At 42.5% G+C, this 13,357-nt stretch overlaps 1 protein-coding gene across 4 annotated transcripts in view; it reads left to right on the plus strand.

Annotated features, from left to right (window-relative positions):
- Window positions 1–13,357, plus strand: part of LOC137521606 (carbonic anhydrase-related protein 10-like) — a 549,933-nt gene that overhangs the window by 504,455 nt on the left and 32,121 nt on the right. The window contains exon 7 of one of the 4 annotated variants that reach the window (XM_068241073.1): window positions 6,399–6,508. The exons of the other annotated variants lie outside the window; for them this stretch is intronic. Coding sequence (XP_068097174.1) covers window positions 6,399–6,464 — 66 coding nt within the window. The 3' untranslated portion in view covers window positions 6,465–6,508. Of the gene's footprint in view, window positions 1–6,398; window positions 6,509–13,357 lie in introns of those variants that run through there. 4 annotated transcript variants of the gene reach the window in all.

The raw sequence follows: 13,357 nt of genomic DNA on the forward strand, positions 1-13,357 counted from the left end.
CGACCTCGCACAGACCTGCCGGGTGGCCTTCCTCTGGGTCTGCCTCTACCTCTGCCTCTACCTATTTTGTCCATTTTGTCCATATCGGGGGGGGGGGGGGGGATGAATTGAAAGGTATGCACTGCCTTGAGTAATACAATGTGCAGTCACACAGGTGCAGGTAAGTGGTATGCACGGAGTGGTATATCACACAGGTAGGTGGGTGCACTGTAAACAACAGGTAGGTATTTGCAGTGGGTATTACAATATGCACCTGTCACACACACAGGTAGTAGTCACTGAATGTACTGGGCCTGGCAGTGGCACACACAGTAGGAATTACCAAGGCTGTTTATGCAACACAAGTGTCAGTGGGACACACACATACAAAAAAAAATAGATCACAAGAACAAGATTAGCTCTCAAAAGAGCTGTTGTGGGGTGCTTTTTAAGCAATAAGAATCAGCAAGGAGCAAGCTAAGAAGCCTACAAGAGCCTAACTAAGCTTTCCCTATGAGAGTCTGCAGCAGCTATCCCTTCACTAATTACTGCGGGCACACGAGTGAGTGAAAAGCCTGACACTGCCTGCCTTTTATAAGGGGAGTGGGGCTCCAGGAGGGAGTGTAGCCTAATTAGCTACAATGTGCCTGCTGACTGTGATGTAGAGGGTCAAAGTTGACCTACATGATGCACTATGGGGGCGAACCGAACTTCCGGAAAAGTTTGCGGTTCTCCGCGATCGCGAACCCCGGAAGTTCGCCTGGAACCGTTTTGCCGGCGAACCGTTCGGGTCATCTCTAGCCAGCATTTCAATGCCTTAATCATCTAGACGTGGCGAGGGAAAGTTGCGTGGTTGCAGAACAGTTTAAATAGAGCACCAGAATGGTGAAGAAAGGGTATTTATGTGGCTTTGAATGTTGCATGGTTGGTGGTGCCAGAAGTGCTGGTCTGACCATCTCTTGGGTTTACAGAGAATGATACAAAAAAAGAGAAAATATCCAGTGAACAGCACTTGTGTGGACAAAATGCCTTGTTGATGTCAGAGGACAGAGGATAATGATCAGACTGACTCAAAAAGATTGAAAAGCTACAATGGCTCAAATGACCACAAACCAATCATGGCATACATAATACCATCTCTAAACACACAATGTCTTGAACCTTGAAGCAGATGGGCTGCAGCAGCAGAAGACAATTAACGAGTGCCACTCCTGACAGCTAAGAACAGGAAATTGAGACTATAAATTCCACAAGCTCACCAAAATTGAACAATACAAGATTGTAAAAACATTATCTGGTCTGATAAGTCTCTATTTCAGCTGTGGCATTAAAATGGTAGGGTCAGAATTTGGCATAAACAAAATGAAAGTATGGATCCATCCTACCTTGTGTCAACAGTTCAGGTTGGAGGTGGTGATGCAATGGAACATTTCCTGGCCATACTTTGGGCCCCTTAGTACCAATTGAGTATTGTTTAAAAACTACTGCCTACCTGGGTATTGTTGTTGACCATGTCTATCCCTTTATGGCCACAGTGTACCCATTTTCTATTGGCTTCTTCCAGCAGGATAATGCACCATGTCACAAAGCTCACATAATTTCAAACTGGTTTTTTGAACATGACAATTAGTTCATGGTACTCCAATGGCCTTTACATAAACCAGATATCAGTATAAAAGAACACCATTTGGATGTGGTGGAACATCATGGATGTGAATCTGCTGATGCTTTTATGTCAATATGGATCAACATCTCTAAGGAATGTTTCTAACAACTTGTTGGATTTATGCTACGAAGAATTAAGGCTGTTCTGAAGGCAAAAGGGGGTCCAACCGGGCACTAGCAAAGTGTACCATATAAAGTGGTCAATTAGTGTACATTATGTACAGTAAATTAGGAGGGTTATGGCTTGAGTGAAGGGTGGAGAGAGTTTACTTCTTTTTAGGGTTAACATTAGGGAGAGGAAAAGCTAAGGATTCATGAATAGATTAAAGGGGCACTATGGTAAAAAAAAATAAAAAATGGAAAATTGAAAATACATATGTACACATACATACAAGTCACAAATGAATAGATAAGATTGCTGTCTCATGCACATAGAAAATTCCTTTAAAATTAGCCTTAGCTGCATGTATGTTGTACCACATCACATTTAAAAACAGCACACAATTAAAAAACATCTACCTGGCCAGGAATGCTAGCTGTTACTAATAAGGGACCTGATCCATTAACTTGCGTGGTGTGATCGCCCAGCCTTAGCCTATGCAACAAACACCACACTGAAGCGGATTGATCCGGTCCTCATATCTGAGGCTGAAGTCTGATCCTTTCCCAATGATAAAGTCTAGGGTGAACCAGCTCATGGACAGTGGTCGCGACCAGGGGGTTGTGTCAAGGAATGAACATGATTTTTGTTGGGTTGAAACCTATGGTACACTAGGACCATTATGATTGGTGAGAATGAGGTTTGAAATGATTGGCTCCTCACTGATGACTAACCCTATGTATGTGTATATGGTAACCATGTTTGTATTAATGATGCAGAAATAGCAACGTCGCACTGTACTGCTGTATTTATCTTGATATTATGCATTAATATCAAATAAAAGAGCATTAAATCTACTTGGATGGTGCCGGCTTTACTTTTTGCCACTAAAGGCCAATTTACAAGAATAAAACGCAATTGTTCTCAAAATAATGCTTAGCTAGGGAAGCTAGTGAATTAAAAACCCGGTTTAAAGAACGTGGGTATCCCAAACGGATGGTGGACGAGGCAGCTGTTTCAGTTGGTGAAAAAGACAGGGACTCTTTGATTGTTGGGAAGGATAAACTCCCTCCCCCTAAAAATGAAGTAATTAGGTTTGTGTCTGATCTTGGACCATATTGGTACGATCTAGAGAAATCCCTTCAAAAGCACTGGCATGTACTTATGCTGGATAATGAAATAAAGAAACGGGTTGGAGATAGACCCTTTATGACTGCTCATAGAGCAAGGAATTTGAAGGATCATTTGTTGAAATCTGAGTTTCATTCCACACATCCTGAAACATGTTTGGATAGATATCTAAGAAGGGAGGGGATGTTCCCCTGTGGATCATTTCAAAAGTAGTAAGGATTGGTTAGCACTCCAGCTTCTCAAATAAGCAAAAATTTATTCTTCAATCATGTGTCAACACAAGGTTAACAATTGTTTCGGGGCCAGCAAGGGTCCCCTTCATCAGAACAGTGCAGACAAACCATGTTACAGATAATGCTCCTTCTTAAATCTACTGACAAACAACAGTAACTCCCACATAGAAAGGAAGCTCCTCCCCTCCAATTATGGACATAAACAATAAGTTTCTCAAGATCGATGCAATATCAATCAATGCTACATGTTAAATTATGAGTATGCATACTATCCAAAGCCATGCAGGTACATTGCTTGCAGAGTAATACGCTTAGATTGCCAAAATGTTTCTACAATAGTTCACATATGCCCCTGTCACTCAGCTCACCTTTAAACTGATTGGAGCTCAATCCTGCACCATAGCAGCGGGAAGACCCGCTCCGACCGTTGCTCCGGTCTCGTAGGTCTCCCACGCATGGTCTCCATGGTAACCCCTAACCCAGAAGGCCAAGCGCGGAGAACCACCAATCCGCGTTCGCCAAACAGTGGCAGAGGCTACCCCCGTCAGTGTGGGCGGAGCTAGTCACCCAGCAACCAAAGGGCGCTCAATGCGTCCCCCGGCCGCCCACACGCCGCAGATCAGAGCGTCCCCCTCCGCCGTCACCACGTCAGTCCGAGCGTCCCGGTTTCCAAAGCAACCACCACGCTCGTGCCATTACTGACGTCAGTCAGAGCGTCTCGGTTGGCAAGGCAACCACCACGCTCATGCCGAAGCAACACATGCCCCTAAAAAAAGGGCACTCTGCAGCCAAAGAGCCTCTCCGCATATAAATAAATCTGCAGGGAGGTTCATCCAACATAAATCTGCAGAGTAGTGACCCCAACATATACTCAAGCGCATCCGTCTCGATCCGGATAAATACACCTGAGGGGAAACTCTAGGAGACAAGACTTTTTGAGGGGGAGCTCTGCATGAAAAACACATTATACCAGAAACACATGGGTACCTGTCAGGTCCAATGGACTCTCCCCAGGTGCAAAATTTGCATCCCGCAAGATAATCCATATGCTTCACTGCAGTCGGCTCCATCCAGTCTAGGTCATGCTGGAATAAAGTGACAGAAACAGAGTGAGCTCAACCAATGTAAACCTATAATTTTCATGGCAAATATAATGTCATCCAAAATCATGGGAGGGAGGAAGGAACAATGGGAAGGGAGGAATGGGAAAAAGGGAAAGGAAACAGTGGGAGACATATTCAATAAAAAACATGCAATTGCTAAATTGTATTTACTGACAATGCTATGGCTGCTCCATCTACATAACATGGTGATTATCTCTCCTCTAAATAGCAAGCAAAGGAGTTATACTGATTCAAACCCCTGGGATTTACTGTATCCAGAGCATGTATCCAAAATGTTTCTTTCTGCAACAACAGTTTGTTCCAATTACCACCTCTTCTAGGTCTCTTGACCTGATCTATGACAAGTCCCCTCAATTCGCTGACTCGGTGACCCTGCTGTACATAATGAACTGCTACAGGTTTAGAAAGATCTGGTGGTTTACCCTCCTTTTGTGCTTCAATTGCTAATTTCACATCACTCCTGTGTTTCTGGAATCTCACTTTAAATGGTCCCGTGGTTTTTCCCACGTAACCAAGTCCACATGGGCACTTCAGTAGATATACACAGTGTTCTGTGTTGCAATTGTAGTAATCTCTTAAGGGATACTTCCTACCAGTTCTTGGATGGGTAAAATGAGTACCTGTAATCAAAGAATTGCAGACATTACAATTGTGACACTTATAGCAGCCCTTCCTCTCAGAGAAAACAAACGGTTGCTTCATATATTTTTGATAAGGATCAGCCTGTACCAGAATATCTCTCAGGTTCCTGCTTGACCTATAGGCAAATAATGGTTTCTCCTTAAGCTGTGGATTCAGATTCCTATCTGATTGGAGTATGGACAGATTTTTCTCAATCGAGTCTCTGACCGCTTTGGACATAGAATTATGATCCTGCACAAATGGAATGCTGTTTTTGCTTCGTCTTGTTTCAGTGCCATTAAAGATAGAATGTGCTTTTAACATAGCTTCCTGTAGTATGTTCCCAGGGTACCCTCTTTCCAGAAATCTGTTAGTCATGATTGTGATCTCATTTTCTGCCTCCCTGGGATCAGTGCAAATCCTCAATACTCTGAGGTATTGTGATATTGGTAGTCCTTTCACTAGGTGCGTTGGATGAGCACTGCTGTATATCAATAGTGTGTTTCGATCCGTGGGTTTTCTATATAGATTGGTGCATAATCCTCCCACTGTATTTTTAACCATTACATCTAGGAATGGGACAGACATCTCTGAAATCTCTGCATTGAAGACTATGCCCTCAAATAGTGTGTTCAAATAATCGACAAAGTTCAGCAGAATTTCTCTGCTTCCCCTCCAAATAACAAAGATATCGTCAATGAACCTTGTCCACAACTTAACATGGCCAAGGAACAGTGACGATCTGAAGATAAATTCCTCCTCCAAGTACCCAACAAATAGATTGGCATAAGCAGGGGCTGCCGAACTACCCATTGCAGTCCCCCTGCACTGTTTATACCATGTTTGTTCAAATCGAAAACAATTGCAAGTTAAAACAAGTTCCATGCCTGCCAATAAGAACTCAGTGGGTAACATTTTATCCTGTTGTCTCAATAAAAAGTGTCTTACCGCATTCAGGCCCTCTCCATGAGGAATGGAGGTATAAAGTGATCCTATGTCCATCGTGCATAGAATTAGTCCTTCAGTTGTGTCTTCAAACTCACGTAATTTGGTCAAGAAGTGTTGTGTATCCTTCAAGTATGCTGGCAATGTTTGTACTATAGGCTGAAGGAAGAAATCTATAAATTGGGCTATTGGTTGGGTCACCGAGTCAGTGCCAGAAATGATAGGACGATATTTCAATGGCAATATTCCTTTATGTATCTTGGGGAGTCCGTAGATCACGGGCTTCTGTGGATGCTCAGGTAACAGGAAATCTTTCTCCTTCTCAGTAATCCAGCTATTTGACAAGGCCAATGATAGAAGTTCTCTCAGCTTTCCATAAATAGACGGTGTTGGATCCCATTGTATTTCACAATAACTTGTCTGGTCATTCAACATATCTTTAATCCCCTTACTGTAATCTTGGTAATTGAGGACAACTATTGCTCCGCCTTTATCGGCCGGCTTGATTATTATGTCTTTGTTCTCTTGTAGTGATTTCATGGCTGCCCTCTCATTCCTGGTTAGATTCTGTCTCACAGGGTATTTTTCTTTCTTTTGTAGGGTGTCAAATCGAACTGTCTTGATATAGCTCTCTATGCTGGGAAAGGAACCAGGCGGGATGAATGAACTCTTAAGTTTGAACTTCGAGGTTTGCATCATAGTCTCCATGGTTGGTTTATTAAAAAAGAATTGCTTAAGTTTCAATGATCGTTCATATTTAAAGAGATCCACTTCAAACCTGAATGGATCAAACCTACAAGTAGGGCTGAATGAGAGTCCTTTAGATAGCACTGTCATCTCGTGTTTGTTCAGTGTATAGCTACTTAGATTTACTATTGGTGATGTTGACTCAAACTCCGTGTTTGTGGTCGCTGGAGTTGAGTTTGGAGTTGATGGGGTGTGGTTTTTCTTGGCACGGCTCCTCCTGAGTCGTCTCCTTTTGGACCCCCTTGAAACCCCGCCGCTCCTTGTGAATCACTTTCTGAAGAGGGATTTTCTGTGTGGATATCAGAGTCCGGATTGTCACCAGGCTTGGGTTTGGGTTTAGGTTTAGGTTTACCCCCTTTGGGTTTGGGCCACCGTCTGTGGATCATGTGTGAACTGCAGGTTTGTGGAGAGAAGCAAAACATTAACCAATCATGATGGCTCTAGGTCCTTTGACATACGAGATAATATAAATTGTAATTCTACATGTGAAGTGTATGCCATAAGATGTCCCTGTAATTTGCTTTATATAGGGAAAACAAAAAACCGTTTGAGCAAACGCATTGGCGATCATGTTGGCAATATCCGTAATGGTGATTTGGATAGTCCCTTGGGGAGACACTTTAAGGACCACCATGATGGCAAGCCTGTTGGATTGAAATTCAAAGGCATTATAAAACAACGTGTGCCTTTCTGAGGTGGTGATATAGAGAAGGAATTGTACAGGATTGAGAAGACATGGATCTATCGTTTGGGAACACTATCACCCAGAGGACTCAATGCTGACTTAAATCTAGTACATTTCTTGTGATCGATTTGATTGCTGGCTCCTTGTAATCAAGTTGCACAGAAAGTATAAGAGGTGGCTCTCCGGTCTTTGTTTGAGAATTTACACATACATACACTTGTCTCAGAGTAAATTTTTCACTTCTTATGTAGTGGTCACTTACAGTACATATTATAATCTACCAACACTGAACCTCTTACTGACAGGTTTTGGACTAGTAGCCAAAGTGCTGGTAAGGGTGTGATCATGGCTTCAAGAGAAGCCACTAATCATTCCTATAACATCACTGCCTGTGTGCTCTGAATCTCTGTTCAGAGCACAGAGAATAGTCTGTGAGGGGACATCTAGTGGTTAAAAAAAACAAACATCAAAAGTCACATTTTACACTATATAAAAGGACCAAAAGACCCTTCTTCCCCTCTCTCCTGCCCCCCATAGTTACCAAAATAATAAAAAAAAAAGTGACAGCATTTAAACAAAAAATACATATAAATAATTAAGTTAGAGACTCAGTTTGTTTACTATGTACGTCATGAGGGTATATTACTGCTATTTTTGCAAATAAGGGCTTGCAATTATTGATCAGGTGCAAAAATACACTTTTATTTTAAAATAATATATTATTGCCATACTTTGTACCATGAACATAATTTAAACTTTGTGATAACTGGGACAAATGGGCAAATACAATGTGTCGGTTTTATTTACAGTAGCATTGTTTATTTTAAAATTATTGGGAGTGGAATTGGAAAAATAGTGTATTTTTTCATGTTTTGCTTGTTTTTCTCTTTAAAATGCTATATAAAATGCATAGAAAGTAAAGTAATTATTGAAAAAAAATCATCACCCCCAAAAAGCCTTATTTGTGGCGGAAAAAGCAAAATATAGATCATTTAGGTGTGATAAAAACAAATAAAGTTATTGGCAAATAAAAGGGAGGAGCGCTGAAATGTGAAAATTGCTCAGGTCCATAAGGGCAAAAAACCCTTAGTGGTAAGTTGGTTAAAGGGCCTCTGCAGTCCATTTATCATATCCATATAATTATTGACCATATGGCATGTCAGAGAAGTTGGTGTGGTTATAAAAAAATAACATAAGTTGAAGTAGATAATACAGACTACAACCTGCAGAATTATTAAAAGTATAATGTATTGATAACTGGTAGTGCTGGCAACGTCTGGACAAAATAGTAAAAGGGAAGCTGAAGTGAGAGGGATATGGAGGCTGACATATGTATTGAATTTTAAACAATACCAGTTTCCCCGGCAGTCCTGCTGATCTTCCACCTCTAATACATTTAGCCACAGACCCTGAACCAGCATGCAGATCAGATGTTTTTGACAAAAATCTGACAAGATTAGCTGAATGCTTGTTTCAGGTGTGGGATTCGGACACTACTGGTGTTATAATTATCAGCAGAGCTACTGGGCAACTGGTATTGTTTAAAAGGGAATAAATATGGTAGCCTCCATTACCTCTAACTTTAGGTTCACTTTAAAATCCTGCCATATTACACATGGGGATTCAGATGTTTCAATTCCCCAAATGACTGTCACACAGGCACATGAAAAAGCGATCTGCTTCACAAAAAAATATACAAATTTAACAAAACTGTTTTAATGGATCATCAATCCACAGCAATACTGTGAAAATATAATTTACTGCCGCTATTAAAGAAGTCTTCAGGAAGCAAAGAGCACAGTAAAGCAGTCACCGTAGTCTGATATTTCCAGAGGTTGTAAACGCTGGCTTCCTAAGGCCAGGTAAACCTGGATTGTAAAACTGTTTGTCATGAAAATAAAAATATTTAAGAATTTGGTTTATGTAAGATGCCTCTGTTAAGTACTCACCATTTGTTACGCTTGTAAATAGCCTAGTGTGGAGCATTTCGTATCCAAGCTTATTGCTTTGCATCACAGGAAAAAGTGAAAATGTTTAAAGTTATGTTTGTTTCTGTTTTTGTGTTATTTTCACTGGAAAAATTTGGGATCTTTTTCCAGTTTCCCTCTCAATCAAAATGGACTATGGAGTATGAAATGGATCATACCCATCCCTTCGTGTAAAAGGCCTCACATGTCATCTATTTTACTTGCTAGTTTATTGTAATGCTAGGACTAAATTTTAGGTATCCTTCTCAAAAAAAGGCAGGGGCAGGAACAACCTAAGACTAGCCGTAGCTTAGTAATATCAGTTAAAGTGCGGTAAAACTCTGACATAACAGTCAATAAAAATGTGTTTTCCTACTTTTTATTACCCATACAGTTACCATATTTACTTTTGTGCACAAGCATTATTGCCTATTTACAAACTACAAGTTCCCAAAGTTCAGTTTATCTGCTCTGAAAGTTGCCATTGCATTTTAGTAATACATTTTAATATACATAAAGCAGCTATCTAGTGATACCGCATTTTCTGCCGTATAAGATGCCAGAGCTGGGACAAGCTCCTCCAGTACCTTAGGCAGAGACACTCTTGCCTCTGCCTCCGTCCATCCTTGTAAGACGCACCTTTTCTCCCCAAAGAAAAAGTCCCTGCATCTTATACGGCGAATGCAGGGAATACCCTACTTATCATCACCTGCCGATACAAACTGCCGACCTGCTGCAACATCGGGGATTCCCTGCATAGTCCCCCCTGCGTGTCTCTGACTTTCCTGTGTGCATGTGTCCGCTCTGTAAGTGTCCCCCCCCCCCCATTCTGTCTCCTGTGTGGTCGCTCTGTTCCGCCCCCTAGCCTGTGTCTCCGCTCCCCATGTATGTTAAATGTAGTGTCAACCAGCGTGTCTTACCGAATTCATGCCACTCGGGGATCGTTAAGGTCCTCACTTCTCCCTCTAATGCTGGCGCTTGTGCTGAAGACGTCATCATATTTAATATCATATTCAACGCATGTAAAAATGCAGTAAAATGCACATCCTCTGCATCTCCATTGAAATACATTATGGGCTCGATTCACAACATAGTTAGCACGACTAACAGCTTTGGAAGTGCAAACTAGGGGGCTAAGTAGTTTGCACGTCTAAAGCTCTTACTGATCACACACAAAGTTTAGTGCCGCGCAGTGCGCCGACAACGTCTGGCTTAAGCCAGACGAAATGCATAAGGCGGAGCCGCAGCACACGTGACTGGGCCAGAAAGTGTGTTACGCAAATGGAGCAGCCAGACGGGGAGCTGAGGCGGCAGTTGCAGCGCGGTCTCCCGGGGACCAGGACTGTAATTGATCAATGCTTGTTTCTACGCTGGCTTGTGAGTGCACTATTTTTTTTATCATTTTTAATAAACATACAGAATTACGCTTTATTGGCCTTTTCTAGTTACAGCGTGGTCTGATGCTGGACTGTGACAGGAGGATAACTCTGATCCCTTTAAACCCCCACAAACCATTAATCTGACCTACGGAGATATAGGTGGTTTACAGGGTGAGTGCGGGCACTTAAGGCCCATACACACGGGCTACAACTGTCGCCGAAACCACGTGGCACGAGCGTTTGCGGCGACAGGTCGCCCGTGTGTAAGGCGCACGCGCCCTGAACCGTTGCTACTCAGAGCTGTTGCCGGGCAATTGGCGCGGCCAATCGCCTGGCGACAGTTGCCTCCGCAACTTCGCCGCAACTGTCGCTAGTCCGCGTGTGTATGCGGACTAGCGACAGCAACCCATAGGCAAAAGACGGAGCTTCCGGCGGGGGGAGGAACGTCGGCGACAGCTTCCATCGCATCACTAATCCCTCTTCCGCCGTGTGTATGCGAAGGGACCTGGCGACGAGCTGTCGCCGATCTGTCGTGCACACACTCCCATGTGCTAGCGACCAGCTACATTTGTAGCTCGTGTGTATCCGGCTTTAGGGGGGGTGTCTACGCACTTGTGATCGGCAGGGTGTTTAACCTAATAACCTCACAGCTGACTGATTGAGGTGTTGGGATAACGTCTCAGCACAGTGTTACGCTATAAGGCGGTGTTGTTTGTTTTCTTTTGCATGCTGAGGCGAGTGTCTAGAAGTAAAGAGCCAAAGATCTCTGGAAGACAGCCAAACTATAACGGAGCCTGCTGTAAAGTGGCAATGAACTGTGAGACTGTTTACTCTTATTTCTCTATGACAGAGAGCGCTGTCTTTTTTACATAAGTCAAAAGTGAACCAGAACTGTATAAGAATTCAAAGCACCGCTTCACCAGTAGTTGCTGAAGATGGCAAGTGAGATGCTACAAATTCTGAGATGATACAAATGTTATGCTAAGGTGTGCCACTTGGAAATTAACCAATCAAATGCAGCAATTTCCAGGCTGTGTATATCTGCAAAACACTTACATCAGTTTGGAATTATTAACATCTGATTGATCATCCCGAGTGGTTGCAATGAAGTGCGTACTATAGTGAACTGCAGTGGCGTAACTGGGTAGCTTAGGGCCCAGTGCAAGTTTTACATGGGCCCCCAAGCACTCTATTGATAGGAAGCCTCTAAACCTACCAAGGACAATTTAAATGGCAGAGAGGTGTATTTAGAGTAAGGAAACAGTTAGTTAAAGAGAACCCAAGGTGGGTTTGAAGAACATTATCTGCATACAGAGGCTGGATCTGCCTATACAGCCCAGCCTCTGTTGCTATCCCAAACCCCCCTAAGGTCCCCCTGCACTCTGCAATCCCTCATAAATCACAGCCACGCTGCTGACAAACAGCTTGTCAGAGCTGGCTGTGTTTATCTCTATAGTGTCAGTCTGCTGCTCTCCCCGCCTCCTGCAGAACTCCAGTCCCCGCCTGCATCCCTTCCCTCCCTGCTGATTGGAGGGAAGGGACGGGGGCAGGGACCAGAGCTATGCAGGAGGCGGGGGAGCAGCTGAGACTGACACTACAGATGTAAACACAGCCTCACAGCATGGCTGTGATTTATGAGGGATTGCAGAGTGCAGGGGGACCTTAGTGGGGTTTGGGATAGCAACAGAGGCTGGGCTGTATAGGCAGATCCAGCCTCTGTATGCAGATAACATTCTTTAAACACACCTCGGGTTCTCTTTAAAGATTACCATTATGCAATGTACATATAGAGGTGATCACTACCAGCATAGCGCCAAAGAAAAGCTGAAAAGATGGATATATAGTGATGAGCATAATGACCTAATTACAATTACGCAACATTTTGCTTAATTTGCGAAATTATGATTACAGCCGTAATCAAAAATTCGTAGTTTTGCAAAATGTTGTGTTTATGTGGCATATCGTAATTACAATCGGTTTTCATAACTACGATCGTTTTTGTATCGGAAACAAATTAGGATTTTGTGTTTAATGCGGAAATTCTGCCGTTCTCAAAATTGTGTTCCAGTCCAGAGCCTCCTGATACATTTAATGTGACAGCACTTGCAGGGACCTTTGCATTATCAGATATTGCAAGGTCCAAAACCAAGTGTCTCAGCATACATGACCGCTAAGTGCACCTTAACAAAGAGCACCTGTCTTAGAAGTGGCTGCAAGTAGAGCCTCATAATACATTTAAAGCGGCAGCACGTGCAGGGGTCTTTACATTATCAGTAATTGCAATCAATCAGTGACTTTCCCGACTTTAGTAATTACTTAAATTTGCATAATTACTATTTAAAACGAAATTACGTCCGTTTTCGTAATTAAAATAAATTTGTTTCTATAGAAAACACGTAATTTTGTGTTAAACATGAATTTGCATAGAAATGTGAATATTACGTGACAGAAATTATGCTTACGGAATTCCGAATAACAGTTTGTATACCAATCACGAAACTTATGAATTTGCAATGTAGCGTTTATAATTACGAAAACGCGAAATTACACAAATTTCGTCTCAACACTTATGGATAATGGAGGACTTCTAATGGGCCCGTCTGGTCCACAGGCCCCGGAGTGGTCCCTACTTCTGCTTAGCCGATTGCTGCGCCACTGGTGAACTGGTGAAAGATCCCAGGGTGTTCTTTACCAGTTCACAATGGGGTACTTTTTTTTAAAGTAAGATAACAAACTTTATAAAATGAGTCAATGCCATAACAGTATGTGGGCAGCTTGCAT

Source organism: Hyperolius riggenbachi, chromosome 6 (genome assembly GCF_040937935.1).
Source record: "Hyperolius riggenbachi isolate aHypRig1 chromosome 6, aHypRig1.pri, whole genome shotgun sequence".
NCBI classification, from domain to species: Eukaryota; Metazoa; Chordata; class Amphibia; order Anura; family Hyperoliidae; genus Hyperolius; species Hyperolius riggenbachi.